Source organism: Erpetoichthys calabaricus, chromosome 11 (assembly GCF_900747795.2).
Source record: "Erpetoichthys calabaricus chromosome 11, fErpCal1.3, whole genome shotgun sequence".
Classification (NCBI taxonomy): Eukaryota; Metazoa; Chordata; class Cladistia; order Polypteriformes; family Polypteridae; genus Erpetoichthys; species Erpetoichthys calabaricus.
This window is the reverse complement of record NC_041404.2, coordinates 21,305,240-21,324,280: the sequence shown is the minus strand read 5'-3', so window position 1 is coordinate 21,324,280 and position 19,041 is coordinate 21,305,240. Positions and strand designations below refer to the sequence as shown.

Sequence of the window (19,041 nt, the reverse complement as noted above, 5' to 3'; positions counted from 1 at the left end):
CTCACTACAACAAAAATCAAATTTGTTTGATTTTTTTGTAACAAGTTGCAAGTTGTAGACATAGAAAATTTGTAGAGATGTGCCTCTGAAAGTTAAAAGCCAGTACTGCTTGATCAGAAGTTCAATTCCTACATCTGCATAAACAGCGAAGAACAATGGTGCTTGCCAGGAGTAAACGAAGTCAAGTGTTTTGGATCATGCAAATAGCCAAAGAACTGTGGTCTGCTCCCAATTTTACAGTGCGTTTTCCTCTTTTTTTCACTCGGCACAAAAAAGAGTAGAAGCTACAGTTAAGTCAGTGATGTATTACTTGTTATCCATGTTGTTTGGTCAGTTTTGTGCAGTTCACCTGTTCATATTCCAGTGTGCTCCTCATTGATAGGCTGCCAAAAAGAGGGCAGGCTCATGCTACTTTTGTGGTGCACTACAAGATTTGGAACCATAATAAAAAATGAAGGAGTTGTGCAGTCAGTTGACCTCTGCAATAAGTTCCTCGTTGCATAAGTTGACACCCTCAGAGACAGAGATTCAACAACTGCAGTTGTCAAAGCTGACATGCTGTCTGACTAGAAACAGTCTTGTAATGTGATTCCAGCCTTATTAAACTTAAAGATAAAGCTTGCAATACATTTTACTCAATTAAAGAGTTTGAATAGAATGCAACTTCTATTTCAAGCAAGGTTGAATGTTTATTACAGTATTATATCCCTTGAACCTCTCAACAACCTGGTACTGAGACTCATGTACTGTAACTAAGCCCAAACAATAAAAAATACCTCCATTGCACATTACATAGAAAAAAAAATACCAGCTAAAAAAGAAAGGACAATGCTTTCTAGAAAACTAAAATTAAAAGAATTAAATCAGACAATAAAAAACAATACAAACAGAAATAGTATCTCATCAGAATAAAAAATATATTTAAAGTACTTTTCATCATCATATATAGAAGCTCGGGCGGCACGGTGGCACAGTGGGTAGCGCTGCTGCCTCGCAGTTGGGAGACCTGGGTTCGCTTCCCGGGTCCTCCCTGCGTGGAGTTTGCATGTTCTCCCCGTGTCTGCGTGGGTTTCCTCCGGGCGCTCCGGTTTCCTCCCACAGTCCAAAGACATGCTGGTTAGGTGGATTGGCGATTCTAAATTGGCCCTAGTGTATGCTTGGTGTGTATTTGTGTGTGTCCTGCGGTGGGTTGGCACCCTGCCCGGAATTGGTTCCTGCCTTGTACCCTGTGTTGGCTGGGATTGGCTCCAGCAGACCCCCGTGACCCTGTGTTCGGATTCAGCGGGTTGGAAAATGGATGGATGGATGGATTTAGAAGCTCAGTGACTTGAGGGTTAAAAAGTAGGCGATCAGAAGTTGAGTGATTACTTTGAACAAGAAAAGATGGAGATTGAAATGCACCTCCTTTTATCATTCCCTAAAAGAATTAGGGAAAAAAGTACCTCCCAGATAAATAGGTTCTGTTCAAGATTTATCAACCGTACAGTACATAATAATAACAATATTAAGAGAAAACAACCAGCATATTGACAGTTCTTTTTGTCTTGTAAAAAACAACAGCTTTAGCAATAATAAAATGATATGAAACGCTTGTAGATTCTAGTAAACTTTTCATATACTGTATACCATAATGAAATCACAATGGTTTAGTATTCATTGTAGTAACTCAAGAGTCCAAATTCTGTGAGTGAGTGGCATCTGATCCTTTTATGGTTTCTGTCTTGTACCACATGTGGCTAAGATAGGCACCACCTGTAATCCTGTTTTAAATGTAATTGGTTTCAAACAGTTTAGCTAAATGTAATAAATAAATTATATTTATTACAATATTAAAGTATATAATATTAAACCTGTTAACTTAATTCTAAACGTTTTACTGGATTTATTGTTGATTTTTTTTCACCTGTCCACTGTCAATTTTCTTTCATTTTCCATTATACACCTGTCAGTATTTGAAGCTTTCCTTGACAGTATAGGACACATGCCAGAAATGAACCCTGCATGGGTTATCTGCTTATAACCCACACTTGGCCACACCAGACCAGTTTAGAATTGCTAATTAGTTTAACATGTACAGTCATATGAAAAAAGTTTGGGAACCCCTCTCAGCCTGCATAATAATTTACTCTACTTTCAACAAAAAAGATAACAGATAACAGATAAAGATAACATCTGAGTACTGGGGTGTTTTCCAAACAAAGATTTTTAGTGAAGCAGTATTTAGTTGTATGAAATTAAATCAAATGTGAAAAACTGGCTATGCAAAAATTTAGGTCCCCTTGTAATTTTGCTGATTTGAATGCATGTAACTGCTCAGTGCTGATTACTTGCAACACCAAATTGGTTGGATTAGCTCATTAAGCCTTGAACTTCATAGACAGGTGTGTCCAATCATGAGAAAAGGTATTTAAGGTGGTCAATTGCAAGTTGTGCTTCCCTTTGACTCTCCTCTGAAGAGTGACAGCATGGGATCCTCAAAGCAACTCTCAAAAGAACTGAAAACAAAGATTGTTCAGTCTCATGGTTTAGGGGAAGGCTACAAAAAGTATCTCAGAGGTTTAAACTGTCAGTTTCAACTGTAGGGAATGTAATCAGGAAATGGAAGGCCACAGACACAGTTGCTATTAAACCCAGGTCTGGCAGGCCAAGAAAAATACAGGAGCGGCATATGCGCAGGATTGTGAGAATGGTTACAGACAACCCACAGATCACCTTCAAATACCTGCAAGAACATCTTGCTGCAGATGGTGTATCTGTACATCGTTCTACAATTCAGTGCAATTTGCACAAAGAACATCTGTATGGCAGGGTGATGAGAAAGAAGCCCTTTCTGCACTCACGCCACAAACAGAGTCACTTGTTATATGCAAATGCTCATTTAGACAAGCTAGATTCATTTTGGAACAAAGTGCTTTGCACTGATGAGACAATAATTGAGTTATTTGGTCATAACAAAAAGCGCTTTGCATGGCAGAAGAGGAACACCACATTCCAAGAAAAACACCTGCTGCCTACTGTCAAATTTGGTGGAGGTTCCATCATGCTGTGTGGCTAGTTCAGGGACTGGGCCCTTGTTAAAGTCGAGGGTCGAATGAATTCATCCAAATATCAACAAATTCTTCAGGATAATGTTCAAGCATCAGTCACAAAGTTGAAGTTACGCAGGGGTTGGATATTCCAACAAGACAATGACCCAAAACACAGTTCGAAATATACAAAGGCATTCATGCAGAGGGAGAAGTACAATGTTCTGGAATGGCCGTCACAGTCCCCTGACTTGAATTTCATCTAAAATCTATGAGATGATTTGAAGCAGGCTTTTCATACTCGGCAGCCATCAAATTTAACTGAACTGGAGAGATTTTGTATGGAAGAATAGTCAAAAATTCCTCCATCCAGAATCCAGACACTCATCAAAGGCTATAGGAGGCGTCTAGAGGCTGTTATATTTGCCAAAGGAGGCTCAACTAAGTATTGATGTGACATCTCTGTTGGGTTGCCCAAATTTACGCACCTGTCTAATTTTGTTATGATGCATATTGCATATTTTCTGTTAATCTAATAAACTTAATGTCACTGCTGAAATACTACTGTTTCCATAAGGCATGTCATATACTGTATTAAAAGGAAGTTGCTACTTTGAAAGCTCAGCCAATGATAAACAAAAATCAAAAGAATTAAGAGGAGTTCCCAAACTTTTTCATATGACTGTATATCTTTGGAATGTGCAAGGAAAGCAAGAGTATCCAGTCAAAATATATACAAAACAAAGGCATCGACTTGGTCGGAAACTGGGCTCGTGTCTCTGAAATTGTGATGTAGCAGTGCTAAACACTGTGTTGGCATGCATCTGTGTTCTTTAAAAACATGCACACCCCAAAGAAGGTGGCTTTCATCACATGTTCCAGCATAAAATGGAAAGGGTAATGGAGATAAAAGCATTCTATTTTTAATGTAACATCTTTTAAAAGATTCCCACTGTGCTGGTTAGGAGAAGTGTCTTATTTTAAAAACATTATGGTAGTGAGTAAAAAAAACACCTTGAAAGTCTTTGCTTTCTTTTTACCTTTAACATGTGTTTTAATGGCACACAACTCACATTTTTCACTCCACATTTATTAGAATTTCAGTTGTATGGTGTTTTAGTTTGTCTTACTTATTAATGGACAACCGATAATAAGATTAGCTCATTTAGGCTGTGTTGTATGATTCTACTGAACCTCTGGGAAAAACTCCGTATTGCATAAATGCATCAGACGCTCATCAGCCCACTTTGTAAGCTTGTCAGACAGCTGTCAGATAACTTTAATATGTGTCTGTGGAAGAGTGGATATGGCAATTTTTTATGCCTTAAGGGGAATGGGGGCCATTGCACACCTGGATTGTTAGCACTGCTGTATTTTTGGCCATTTATGCTGAAAACGTTCTTAGTAAAATACCAGACTGCTTTCTTGACTTATCTCTAATTTATATTGTTATATGAGGCTACCACAAAACCCTTTGTTTTGTTCCCTTTTCCAATAAATACTTTATTTTAAAGTCAGTAGCTGTACTTTGTGAACGGCGCTATATAGCGCCCGACCCGGCACAGACTCAGGCAGAGGCACGTACTTAATTAAAACAACTTTTATTTTCTCTTCAGCCGTGGGGTACGCCTTCCCCGTGTCCCACAGGCCCAACACAGTCCCAAAAGTACTTAAATATAGCACAACAAACACTCTCTCTCTCTCTCTCTCTCTCTCTCTTCTCCCTTTACCACCACTCCTCCTCCGGCTTAGTCCTCCTCCTCCCGACTCTGGCTCTCTCGAGTGATGGTGGCTGGCCCTTTTTATACCCCACCCGGAAGCATTCCAGGTGCTTGGCCACTTGGTCCTAATTGTCCTTCCGGGTGGGGCTGAAGATATGACCAGCCAGGCTGCCGACTCCATGCAGCTCCCCCTGGCGGCCATCCGAGCCCCCAACCAGGCTGTGGAGGACTCCATCTCCCATGGAGCCATGCGCCGGGTTGGGGAATCATTGGCTGCCAGGGAGGCTGCCACCAAGCGTCCCGGGGGAGGTATTGAGGTGACCATGGCTGCTCCCCCGGAACAGATGCAGCAGGGGCGTCCCTGCCGGGCATGGGACCCGGCTGTCCTTCACAACTTTTAAACCAGAAAAACCTTTTATTGAATTCAGCAGACCATTAGGTGACACTCTGTTGCCAGAATCACATTGCACATTTCAGAATCACAGTCCATTTAGTACAATGTACCCAGTCTTAGATATCTGACTTCTGGTAGAGTGGTAGTGAGTAACTTTCTGTGTTAGATTAATATTGCTTGTTTCTTCCTTATTGAATGTTAATAGAACCCTTATCACTTTGATATTAATATTAGTGATCACTAAAAGCACACCAAATTACATTTAGAGCTGCGCTAATTTATTTGTCAAATTCTTTTCATTTTCCCAATATCATTTCTAGATACAGTAGCTGAATGTTCTTATTTCTGAGTTTGCCGATGTTCATTTTTTAGACTGCAAATCAGGAATTATTTATAGAAGAAAGATAGCAATCTGCAACAATGTGGTTCCAAAGATCCTAAGAAAGGTATGTCACTTTAGTATCGTTTATTCTGTCCTGTCACTACTTTCATGTTTTTCCCTTTCACCTCTTTTCCAGCTTCCTCCCCATTTTTCCAGTTGACTGAATCTTACCTAAAGGGCTTCACCACATTAATTTCTTTTATGTTTTGGTAATTATTCTGGGTTAGTTAGTGTCCCATTAGATTATGTTTGGTTTGTTTATGTAAAATGGGATCCAGAAAAAAACTCAGAGCAACATGAAAATGTTTTACTTTACACTGTGACATACATAGATTTGCATTATTGTATTCTGAGGCAGAGTTCTTGCAGTTCTTTATCCTGCCATTTGAGACAATTTAGTTGTTTGGTAATGCTCTGTATTCCTAATGAATTGGTAGTTTATTTAAACTATATTAAATCTGCTCACATTTTATTTATGCCACCTCAGATATCGTTGGAATTCCATGAACAAATGATGAGTGCATTCTCCTGATTGTTTTGTCATTTAGCAAGGTTGAGTTTTATGTCCCCACTATAGAACTCCCACTCACAATATGTGTTATTTATGAAATGTGTCCTATTTTTTCAGATTAATATACTAAATGTTAATGACATTTACATGGAAGAAGAGTCTTGGCTTGATATGAAGCAAAAGATTATGAATATTAAAAGCAGATGTCTAACTTGGACCCAGTATGCCTCTTTAAATGAAGTATCATTTTTTAAAGAAAGTGGAGAGAACCCAGACTGGTACGTATTCATGTAACTCACTTTTAATTTGTGTGTCACTCAGACTGCACCGTTGACTACTGGGAAAGACTTTGGATGTTAAAACGTCAGTCCACAAGCTTAGTCCCCACTACTGTCTTACTTTGTTATTCTGAAAACTAGCCTTCCTGAGTTATAAATATTTAAAATAAATGTGGAAACAATTGTAGTATAGCAACATTAATGTCAAATACTTTATGTTGGTGTTCAATATATTTTAGTGGTAAAAAAGAAAAAAATTTGTTTCTTTGTGTGAGTAATTTTTGCAAAAAGGAGACACAACAAACACTAAATAGTATTCATAAACATCATATTAAAAATAGAAGAGAGGAATGTGGATGACATCGAAGAGGCAAATAACAAAGGCAACATAGTTTAAGAGGCAAATGTTGCATGATTAACCAATTTATATTTATTATGAAACTTTTTATAGCACTTTACCTATAATGAGAAGCACTTTACAAAGCAATTTACACTGTTGCAGTACATAATTTATCAAGTACTTCAGTTAACATGAAGTACCGGTAAATAAGATCTGAGATAAAGAGTAGACAGTACAGAAAAATCTTAAGAATTTATGCATATTTTATCCAGAAACTATTAATTATCCATTGCAATGTAATCAATATAGCAGCCTGTGAATTGACTCAATTTTTCAGAATTGTGCTCTTCAAATTACTAAACATTACAGGACCAGGTAGAAAGGTTTCAGGTTATGCAAAAGTCAAAAGTGCTTTGCTTTTGCTTCAGTTTGTTATTCATCATGGTGTGACGTTTTTGTCATTGCACTAGAAAGGGTTTTATAATTGCAGAATATTAAAAGAGCACTCTGACATTTAAGATTTAATAATAAACATTTCAAAATGAACACAGTGTGACACAGTAATGGAAAAGACTGCCAGGCAGCCATAGAATATGGTGGAAATGTCAGAATTTCTGAAATGAAAAGGACAATCATGATAAGCAAAACTTGAGGGCTTTTCATTTTTCCTGCTACATATTTTCTTTGGAAACAAAAAAAAATCTTTGCCCTTTTGGAATATGAATTTGTAGCTCTAAACACTGGTAGGCCAAATTATTCATTGACAGACTTGCTGTTATAAGGAAAAACCTGCATTGGCATATCTACTTATCTCTTTGTCTTGAAAATAAATTATGGTGAAGCAATATGCAGTCATGTGCATCCAAACATACAAGAGTGTTTGACAGTCCATGTACAGCTGAATGTTCAAAAGTGTATGTTAATAAAACAAAAGTAACTTGTTAAGGCATAAATATAAAAAAGATGCAACATGTTGGTTTTTTAAGTGGCTGTGCTATTTATGCCAAGTCTAGTGTTTGTAATTAACAGTTATGTCTGACCATAACAATATTTTACTTTTAATTGTTTTGTACAACAAATAAATAGTTTCAGTATTTTTTTAGAGATCATGGAAACTTTTCTAAAATACTACTGGAGGTTAGGAGCATGCGCTTACATAAAAATAAAATCTCTACCAAACAGCTGTAAGGCAGTAGTGCAACCTGCCGTATCACTATGATCGTCTGATAAATGACTCAATTTTTCTTGCTCATGATGTTCGTTTTACAGTGTTGATATTACTCTTTCAACTTCAGGCAGGATGCTGAATGTCAGTAATTGGTCGATGAATTACACCATAACAAATGTTATTCTGACAAGTGGAAAATACAGTTTAAGTTTTGCTTTATACAGTATAAAATGTTTGAAAAGTTTAGAGTGAATATTAATCATTTGTATAGAGCACAGTGAACTTCTCACTTGCATGTTTGGCCAAATTTCAACATGTCACCTCTCTCCAGAGCCATGAGTACTGAGTATTAACTATCATAAAACTTACCTTCTCTACCTGAAAAATCTCAAAATAGTATAATAAAAAGCAGACAAATAATGTTATTACATGTTGATATTTCTACCCCAGAGGCATTTATAGAATGCGTCTTCTGTGAGGTCCATTAGTAAAGTTAAAGCTATTTGACTGTTTTAATCATATTTACTGTAGGAAATAAAGCAGAAACACATAAGGTTTTGGGGCACCCAAAGCCAAACCCTGTATTATTGAATGAAAATTAAACTTGTTGTTCAAACGGCATTGAGAAAAAAAAAAAGTGAGGCTAAATGTTGACTGCCCGAGATGGTGTATATTTTGTCTTTAAGCAATTCTGATAGGAAGAGGTGGGTCCAGATGGGTGGACACTGTAAGTTACATAATTTGTGTTAAAACTCAATTTTCTGGTCTGCAGAAGGAGGAAGAGAAAATGCGTTGGTTTACAATGCTAACACTTGGAGCAGCAGGGAATTACCATCAACACAGCCCTTAAAAGCAGAAACTTTGACAACCTTAAAGAAGAATCTGGATGAGATATTGGCACAGCTTAGCTATTAGCTAAACAAATGGTCTTGATGGACTAAATGGTCTCCTCTCTGTTATTAAGCTGTCCCTTATGTGCACATGTGTGACATTACTAAAGAAATATCATACAGTATAAAACACTAGCCAACCCGTGGCGTAGCATACGCCGCATAATCACGCCGCTTTTTAAATGATTTTTAAGCACAGGGAAAAAAATGAACATTTGAAAAATCTGTAATTTAATAAACCACCAAGAAAAGTAATATTGCAACAATGCAATCTACGAACCAACATACAATCCTCCGTGACTGAAAACTGGAGGACCGCCGTAGCGCATCCACCTCCCAGAGTGAGGGACGGGGCTGGATGACGCTCGGGCGCGGAGGGCGGAACGGGGGGAGAGGGGAAGGAAGCCCATTCCGCCCCCTCTGTCCCAGCCCCCCGGCCATTCTAGTCTGCTGGTTTCTTAGTCATCGTTCAGTACGCACTGCCTGCTCATGTGCCCGCCCCCAACTCCTCACCTGAGTCGCTTTCATCTGTGTACAGTCCACATGCACCTGTGAGTCACGTTGACTGTTCCTTTTCCAAACACCGCCTCAGTCGCTTTTGTCTCCGCTACAGTCCACATGCACCTCTGAGCCACGTTGGCTTTTCATTGTTCTTTGTGGTTCCGGCTGCTTTTCTATATATAATCCACCAAGTCACCCGACCATGGTAGTAGCGGGGGGTGGTGGTGTACAAAGGGCAGGGACGTAATCAGTGCGAGCGTATGACCCGCACTTACTGGGAATTCCTCGTTCGTGGGGAACAATTGCAAGCCCTGGTCTCCATCACGAATGGGATTCAATGGCTTACCCACATCTCTCGGCGCCGGGTAGACACACGTTGATCCATTCAGTGTAGCGCGTGTGCAGTACCAGACATCCATGGGCATCACAGACCTGTTAATGCTCAATCTCACGTGGCTGAAAGCCACTTCTCCCTCTAAGAAGTTGGACGCTGACCGCCCTTGGGTTGCGTAACTATTTAGCCGGCGGGAGTCTCTTTTGTTTTCTGAGTTAACCAGACAAATCGCTCCACCAACTAAGAACGGCCATGCACCACCACCCACAGAACCGAGAAGAGCTATCAATCTGTCAGTCCTCTCCGTGTCCGGGCCGGGTGAGGTTTCCCGTGTTGAGTCAAATTAAGCGAAAGGCTCCACACCTGGTGGTGCCCTTCCGTCAATTCCTTTATGTTTCAGCTTTGCAACAATACTCCCCCCCGGAACCCAAAGACTTTGGTTACCCGGTTGGCTGCCCGGCGGGTCATGGGAATGACGCCGCCGGATCGCCTGTCAGCATCGTTTATGGTCGGAACTACGACAATATGTGACCGTCTTCGAACCTCCAACTTTCGTTCTTGATTAATGAAAGCATTCTTGGCAAATGCTTTCGGTCTCGGGCATGGCTCTGTCGTGCGTGTGCCATGGTCGGCTGCTTAGTGAATTGTTGGTGGGCGGGGCTCTGTGAGTTGTCATTGTATCCCATGGTCTTAGCGTTGGTGGGTGGGTCTCTGTGAGTTGGCGGGCGTGGCTATGCCATGCGTTGTCTTGCTTGTTCCGTCGGCTTAGTGAATTATATATATAGATGATGTAGAATATAGTAAAGTGTGTGTTATCTTTTACAAGGTTTGAAAAGGAAAATAAAGCCCACTGATTACAGGGCTCATTGGCTGGTGAATGTAACACTGTGAGAAAGACAGTAATGTGTTTACTTTACTGAGGTGCATTACTGCACCCGTTTTTTCTGAATCATTTTTCTGGATCTATCTTGTTGGTAGTACAAAACTCCATAAAAAAGATTACGCAGCCCTATTTGTGTATGTGCATATTTGTGCTTTTCATGCCCAGTACTTTTGTAATCTGAGCGATTGTAATAGCTGTCAGCAAAATAAGGAATATGGGACAAGTCTTACTTGTCTCCTGTTGTAAATAACAAAAGTAAAAATGTCTTTTATATTTCTTTCTGCTTTTTAGAGAGTAACAGAGAGCATTGACTCCCTCAAAACTATTCAATATTTAATCAGATAGCTTTCATTAATAGACTTCCTAGGGTAATCCGGTCATTCTAATGATGCAGTCTGGCTGTCTTTGTACTGTAGAAATTGATTTTTGATCAATAATCTTCATGAACTCTTTGTCTTTCCTGCCCTCTTTAAAAGACTCCTTGCAGAATGAGGCATTGTACTGCAGAGTGGATTGCTAAAAGGTTTTCTTGTGATCTTTCTTATAAGAAAAATGGTTGTACTTCCCACGTGCTTATATTTTTGCTTTCCTGAGACAAACCTAAATAATATCTGTATCCAGACCTGGAAAGCAGTATATCTGGGCCAGTTTAAATGTTTGGATGCCTATAACAATTCATTAACAAGTAACATATTTAAGACTAAGAAATGGTTAATTTATTCTGTTTTTGTAAGTGACTTTAAGTAGACAAATCAGTGGAAGGGTAGCAGGAGTAGAACACAAAGAATAACCCTACTGCTGTTGAGATTCTGTCTAATGAGAATATTGTTCCACCTTTATGCCATTTTTCAATGACTGACCCTGCGCTCTGACCTCCAAAGGTCATGAGAAAAGACAATTTCCCCTCAGAGTTTAATAAAGTGCATAGTGTACCACATTTACATCAAATGCAATTCTTTGAATTTTTGTTCCACCTGTACAGGTCTTGCCCATACATCCTCTCAAATCTTTACCGTACTTTACTTCCCATTTGTAAACAAACTGAGGAGTTGTATTGACTGCCATAGGTCTTTAATGGCCTAGATCTTAACTCATATCACAGTATGTCTTGTCAGTGTTATTTAATGTGTCAGCAAGATCCAACTGTATCCTGCTTGAATGGCAATACTGTACACACAAGAAGCAGGGCCAAATTCTGATTATACACTGCCTTTGCTTGCCACATCTGTTCATAAAGAAGATCCTGCTGCTTATCAGACTAAATTTAGCAACATTTGCTTCTGGACATTTTGTTCTATCACTCATATAGATACACTTTATATCACTAATTTTTCAAATGTGGCCCGTCTAAATCCCTTATACGTCCTTTCTCTTTATACTTTATATGTTATTTCCATGTATCAGTTTAGAGTGACTAAAAGTAATATATTGTAATAAATTATAATCTAAATAAAACAAATATACCTCTCTTGCTACCATAATAATAGAATGTACTCCACATTTTAAAGACAAAAAGACGTCTGACTGATGCCTGTATTGAGATAGACAGAGAAAGAAAGAAGAATAACTCATGTTAAAGGCAAAGTTTGTGCTGGGTATAACACATAATAAACAGCGCATCCAGAAAGTATTCACAGCGCATCACTTTTTCCACATTTTGTTATGTTACAGCCTTATTCCAAAATGGATTAAATTCATTTTTTTCCTCAGAATTCTACACACAACACCCCATAATGACAACGTGAAAAAAGTTTACTTGAGATTTTTGCAAATTTATTAAAAATAAAAAAATTGACAAAGCACATGTACATAAGTATTCACAGCCTTTGCCATGAAGCTCAAAATTGACCTCAGGTGCATCCTGTTTCCCCTGATCATCCTTGAGATGTTTCTGCAGCTTAATTGGAGTCCATCTGTGATAAATTCAGTTGATTGGACATGATTTGGAAAGGCACACACCTGTCTATATAAGGTCCCACAGTTGACAGTTCATGTCAGAGTACAAACCAAGCATGAAGTCAAAGGAATTGTCTGTAGACCTCTGAGACAGGATTGTCTTGAGGCACAAATCTAGGGAAGGTTACAGAAAAATTTCTGCTGCTTTGAAGGTCCCAATGAGCACAGTGGCCTCCATCATCCGTAAGTGGAAGAAGTTCGAAACCACCAGGACTCTTCCTAGAGCTGGCCGGCCATCTAAACTGAGCGATCGGGGGAGAAGGGCCTTAGTCAGGGAGGTGACCAAGAACCCGATGGTCACTCTGTCAGAGCTCCAGAGGTCCTCTGTGGAGAGAGGAGAACCTTCCAGAAGGACAACCATCTCTGCAGCAATCCACCAATCAGGCCTGTATGGTAGAGTGGCCAGAGAGAAGCCACTCCTTAGTAAAAGGCACATGGCAGCCCTCCTGGAGTTTGCCAAAAGGCACCTGAAGGACTCTCAGACCATGAGAAAGAAAATTCTCTGGTCTGATGAGACAAAGATTGAACTCTTTGGTGTGAATGCCAGGCATCATGTTTGGAGGAGACCATGCACCGTTCATCACCAGGCCAATACCATCCCTACAGTGAAGCATGGTGGTGGCAGCATCATGCTGTGGGGATGATTTTCAGCGGCAGGAACTGGGAGACTAGTCAGGATAAAGGGAAAGATGACTGCAACAATGTACAGAGACATCCTGGATGAAAACCTGCTCCAGAGCGCTCTTGACCTCAGGCTGGGGCGACGGTTCATCTTTCAGCAGGACAACGACCCTAAGCACACAGCCAAGATATCAATGTTAATGTCCTTGAGTGGCCCAGCCAGAGCCCAGAGTTGAATCCGATTGAACATCTCTGGAGAGATCTTAAAATGGCTGTGCACCGACGCTTCCCGTCCAACCTGATGGAGCATGAGAGGTGCTGCAAAGAGGAATGGGCGAAACTGGCCAAGGATAGGTGTGCCAAGCTTGTGGCATCATATTCAACAAGACTTGAGGCTGTAATTGCTGCCAAAGGTGCATTGACAAAGTATTGAGCAAAGGCTGTGAATACTTACGTACATGTGATTTCTCATTTTTTTTGTATATAATAATTTTGCAAAAACCTCAAGTAAACTTTTTTCACGTTGTCATTATGGGGTGTTGTGTGTAGAATTCTGAGGAAAAAAATTAATTTAATCCATTTTGGAATAAGGCTGTAACATAACAAAATGTGGAAAAAGTGATGCGCTGTGAATACTTTCCAGATGCACTGTATATAATATAATATGTAATATTTTTTCTACTGTACCAGGAAAATATACAGTGATCAACTGCTGAACAGTAATTCTACAGATTTTACTTACTTCAATGTTTGTCCCTGGGTGAAAATTGTGAACTTTATAGAGAGACCAACAGCTGTTGAGACCTATAAGAGGTATTCAGAAATTTAAAGGGAAAAAATAAAAGCTGATCACTAAGCAATAACTGTGAAATGCTAAAAGAAGAAAATCTTTGCAAGTAAAAGATGACTAAATACATTCAAAACAGGTGTAATGTAAAGCATAATACAGCTAGAGTGCTGTGGTAAAAATTGGATGTTCCAAGTAACACATATCACCAAAATTGAGCATTATGTCCTTTACACATCAAAACAACCATACTAGATATGGGAAATGCAATCACTGTTACCATCTTTTAAGAACTGTGACCAATCAAATCCTGGAAATTACCATGACATCATGTGCTTACCACACCAGGAGAGTCCTCACTTCCTCACTATGAGTTTCCAAACCATCTGTTCCCACTTTCTGATAAAATCCTTTCTAAATCCAAGGCTAGGGATGATTTTTATAGCTTGGTAACTCCAAGGGAAATTTATATAGAGTAGCTGCAATGAAAGTTATGCATAGCATTTCATTTACCTGATGAAGGCTTACTGTATATTTACAACATATCTGAAATCCTTCCAGAAGATTCACTCTATTAAACTTTTTATAATCCTAAAATTGAACATGATCAGATAGCTGCAGCTATCTTTTGCAATGGAATATAATGTATCCCATTACCTTTCAAACAAGGTGTATATTTACATGGATGTTTTTCACCATTTATTATGGTTCTATGGACTGGCCTTCCTGTGATGTCTAGATCATAAACAGGTTTTTCGGAAAGCTATTCAACCTACACTGCTTTAACACTAGAATTACCAGAGCCTACGAAAAAACTTGTAGATCCGTCCCACCTTAAATCGCTTCTTAAATCCGTTCGCAGATCTCCGCCAGCGTCTTTTGTCTTCTAAATGTGCTGATAAAGACAAGCTGCCAGCAGCCGGCTATTCCATCCCCCTACCGACTTAGAACGTGTACGAACTTTTCCCAGCTCATGCCTTGATTGATTATCTGGGAGTGAAGTGGAGTTTTAGAGTGGAAATAATAGATCGTTATTTGGAACAGACTCATGTCATGTGTGTTCCGTTTCTACAGTAATCTGTGTAAACACATTTTTAAAACAGAAACGTTTTTCTGTAGTATCATACATTACACCGGCTGTTACAGACTGAAATCAAATGTATGTTTTTATTCTAAAATATTAAGAATAAGAGCAGTTCACTTCTCAAAACGGAGTCGTGTGGGATTGAACTCGTGACCTTTTGATTCACAGTCAGCAGCTGATACTATTGCGCCACAGAGGCATTCGTTGTAAATGCGTGTCAATATCGCGTGCTAAGGCGGCTTTTTTTTCTGCATTTATAGTTTTGAATAAAACCGCATTTGTTCAGTTATATTTGTACCTGTTGTGAAAGTGTTTCTTTGATATTTGGACTTCGGGCTTCATACATTATATAGTTTATGCCTACATTTTATCAGTTACTACTACAATATGAAATCATTACTGTTTTAAAAATGTGTTTACACAGATTACTATAGAAACGGAACACACATGAATGCGTGTGTTCCAAATAACGATTTATTATTTCCACTCTAAAACTCCATTTCACTGCCATATAATCAATCAAGACATGAGCTGGGAGATGTTCGTGCACGTTCTAAGTCGATGGGGGGATGGAATAGCCGGCTGCTGGCAGCTTGTCTTTATCTGCACATTTAGAAGACAAAAGACGCTGGCGGAGAGCTGCGAACGGATTAAAGAAGCGATTTAAGGTGGGACGGATCTACGACTTTTTTCGTAGGCTCTGGTAATTCTAGTGTTAAGACTAATGCAAAACTGACTACAATGGTTATCATTGAACTTTACCATACAGATGACTGTACTGTTATTAACCACTTCACAAAAGAATGCCAGACCTTGTTACATGTCTCTTTACTAGTGTTGATTGACAAAATTGTGGTAGTGCCCCATAATGACTTGCAAGGCCAGCGCAACACCATAGAGCTGTAGCAGTCATGCACAGAATTTTAATGAATGCCTACTGTAAGATAGTTGCCGATCTGCTTCACGCATTTGTGATCACTACCCAATCAGTACTTTAGTCAGATTTCCATCCCGCATTCATTTAAGAAAAATAAATAAATAAATAAACTTGCAGTATTTTCATTTGAGAGTGTACATTAGCTGATCATAATGAGTACTACCACCACCAGATATATAAAATTGATTCCTATATGCTGGCTAAATTGAATGCATAATTAGCTATGTGTCCAGTTATTCTCGTAAAACAAGCCTTAAAGGAGCCCCCCCCCCCCCTGTGTCAGAAAACAGAGGAGACCCTGTGAGAAAGTAATGATGAAAGATTTATTCCTATTTTCAAGGCATTCTTTTCTTCTTGATGGAAGAAAAAGGTGCAAAGCATCTTCATTGATACGTAAGAAACATAAACAATAAAGACATTCCGACTGTGCCCGAAGCTTTGACTTTAAACAGTGGAACAAGCTAGTTGTATGGTGCCACTATGTGGCACAGCCAACATGTGCCCCAAGATAGGAAATGATCTACTGTATATTCTCTTTACTTGTTGCTAGTTTCTGGCCATTTGGTGTATTTTGTTTCTGGTATTTATTCATTCTACATCTTTTGTTGTGTTATGCACAGTGGCACAAATGTGTAGCACTGCAGCCTCACAGCTCAGATCATATTTTTGACAATAATAATTGGTCAAGCAACACTGGCAGACACTTCTCTAGCTCTAGACCTCAGGGACACCTCCACCTACCATGTTTGATGCTAAAAGCGAGAGCTCCATGGGGCTCCCTCTGCTGTCTTACTGCTATTACAGTTTATAATGTTTTCTTTCATTTACATTAACAATGCTCACATATTTAACAACTCCACTGAAGTAGAAGAGGGGCCTGTATACTACTACTCAGGTAATTTAGGAAACATTATTGTATTGCAGAAAGTTAAAAGCTAATTATGTTTAGAGTCTTTAAGCTCTAGTAGCACATTTAAATACTTACTCAGTTTTCCATTCATATCAAGAACATATAAGTAGATATAATGTTTTACACAAAAAGATGTAAAAAACATCAGAGGGTTACTTAATATTAAAGTGTAAGGTGAAAATAATTTATTGTAAAGCATTATTGTTTCCTTCAGGATGTTACCTTCCCTTTGGTAAGGTGAAAGCTGGCATGGCGCAATGTATACAACTACTTTGTAAAACCACATATTTTTCATTATGCACTGTAAATATTTCTATCTTTCTACAGGACTGAATTTTATCAACAAGGCAGTGTAGCTGTAACTGGTGTGGGGAAACTAAACCGGCTGTTTGAAGTTTTTGCCCAAAGCTTTTTTAGCAATGGAATCAAAAAGGCAAGTCAATCATCATCAGTTTAAGTTGGTTATGTAGTTAAAGCAAGTAAGTGAGATTTCAGCTACTTCTCACGTACAGTGTTAAGTGTCCTACAGTACATTTTTGAATATGTGAAAAGCAAAGTATGAATAGGATTAACAAAAACAATGCATTGTATTGTGCAATGTGTACCTGTCAGTAGTTGCAGCTTTGATTGAGATTAATTTGAATATTGTAAGAAAATTCAGTCAGGGAAAAGTTATCAGTCATATTTGTGAAAATTTTGAAACACTAAATGGGCAAGTGATCCAGCTTTCATTTGTTGCATAACTCTGCCTAGTATTCCTTAACTTGAATAATGTACTAATTCATTCATATGTTAATGTCAATACTTAATCTGTAATTTTACAATTTCATAGAGGAGAGCTCGGAGACACAAGGTATATGCTGCACCCTCACAGCACTAGAGGTGTATGTTCAAATTTTGGCCTCAATATTTGTGTAGATCTTCTGTTGGAATTTTGGTTTCCTGTCATGTCATGTCTTGTGTCAGTTAGCATGGATGTGAGTATATGTTCTGCAGTGTAGTGGTGCCTCATCCAGAGTTTGTTTCATAAATAGTTATAGAGATGAGTGGGATTATTGTATTAAAGAGAGCAGAAAGATGGCTAAGGCACTGGGCTTTTAGCTAGAAGTTTGTTATTTCCATGCACTGCTCTGAGCATTTAATTCCTGTAATGCCTATGATGCATTTGTTAAAAAAAAAAACAGTATGCCTTTAAGTAGATTATAATGGTGCGTTACATTACTGATGCATATTCATTACTCTCATATGCACTAAATGTATTAAAGGAGTTCCAATAAATTTAGGCCCCAAGATGTATTTGAACAGCAGCAGATTATTTCCAGTAAATAACCTTATGTGTCTGTTTAAATTTGATCAGTTGTCTTCAACTGTTTTGCAACAGCTGAAATACTTAAGAATTACCATTAAATGGAAATTGAATACCTATTCAAATCAAATTTTAGAAACCTTATTGAAAGTACTAAGTAAGATGTCATTGGCTGTAGCATCATTCACTTTGGCTAGGAGGATTAACATTGTTACAATTAATATCAAAAATTTGTACATCTTTTTCAGAGTATCCCTATAAAGTATATTTTAACAAATTTTCTTTAAACAATTGAATACGATTGTTACATCTTTCATTTGTCACATTAAGAAGCTATGGATTTAATACAAAACTGAGATATGAAGAAGAGGGGGGCATGGTACTTCTTGAGACTGTGAACTCATCAGAAATAAATTAAGCTGTACCAGCATGGTTAGTTGTATGGAATAAACTGTGCCTTAAAAGAAAGGGGCTATATAAAATGCAGTTTTTGTTTGAAGTAAATCCATACATAAAATTATGCCCAGCCTCTAGGATTAGAGAAATGTGGAAAATATTAAAAATCCATATTACTAACCGAGAATGCTAAACCGGATGGACGCAGGGACATCTGGCCATGGGCTGTAGCCGCAAAAAGATGTACTGCGCAGGCGCCCCAAGAAATGAGGCGGCCGCGACCACAGAAAAAAGGAGTGAGCACAGAAACAAGTAGTCAAAGAAATGAGGCACCGCGACCACAGAAAAAAGGAGTCAGCACACAAAAAAGGAGTCAAACACAGGCGACACACACAGCGGCGCACGAAAGCCATTGCACACGAAACTAGCACACAAAAAAAAAGAAGCCGCTCGCGCCCCATGAATCCCACACCCACCTCCAAGCACCCCCCCCCCCCCCCTAACAAACAACGGACTGGACACACACAAAGAGGACGATTCAACAAGCCCCCGGCACACAAAAAAAAGAACCCGCACCCCCCCCCCCCCCCCTTAGAGACGAAACGGGACAGACTAC

General features: G+C 38.9%; 1 protein-coding gene across 1 annotated transcript in view; it reads left to right on the top strand.

The window, feature by feature from the left end:
• Positions 1 to 19,041, top strand: part of LOC114660232 (PRELI domain-containing protein 2-like) — a 91,299-nt gene that overhangs the window by 45,950 nt on the left and 26,308 nt on the right. The window contains exons 3-5 of the mRNA XM_028812782.2: positions 5,514 to 5,587; positions 6,152 to 6,312; positions 17,051 to 17,156. Coding sequence (XP_028668615.2) covers positions 5,514 to 5,587; positions 6,152 to 6,312; positions 17,051 to 17,156 — 341 coding nt within the window. The remainder of the gene's footprint in view (positions 1 to 5,513; positions 5,588 to 6,151; positions 6,313 to 17,050; positions 17,157 to 19,041) is intronic.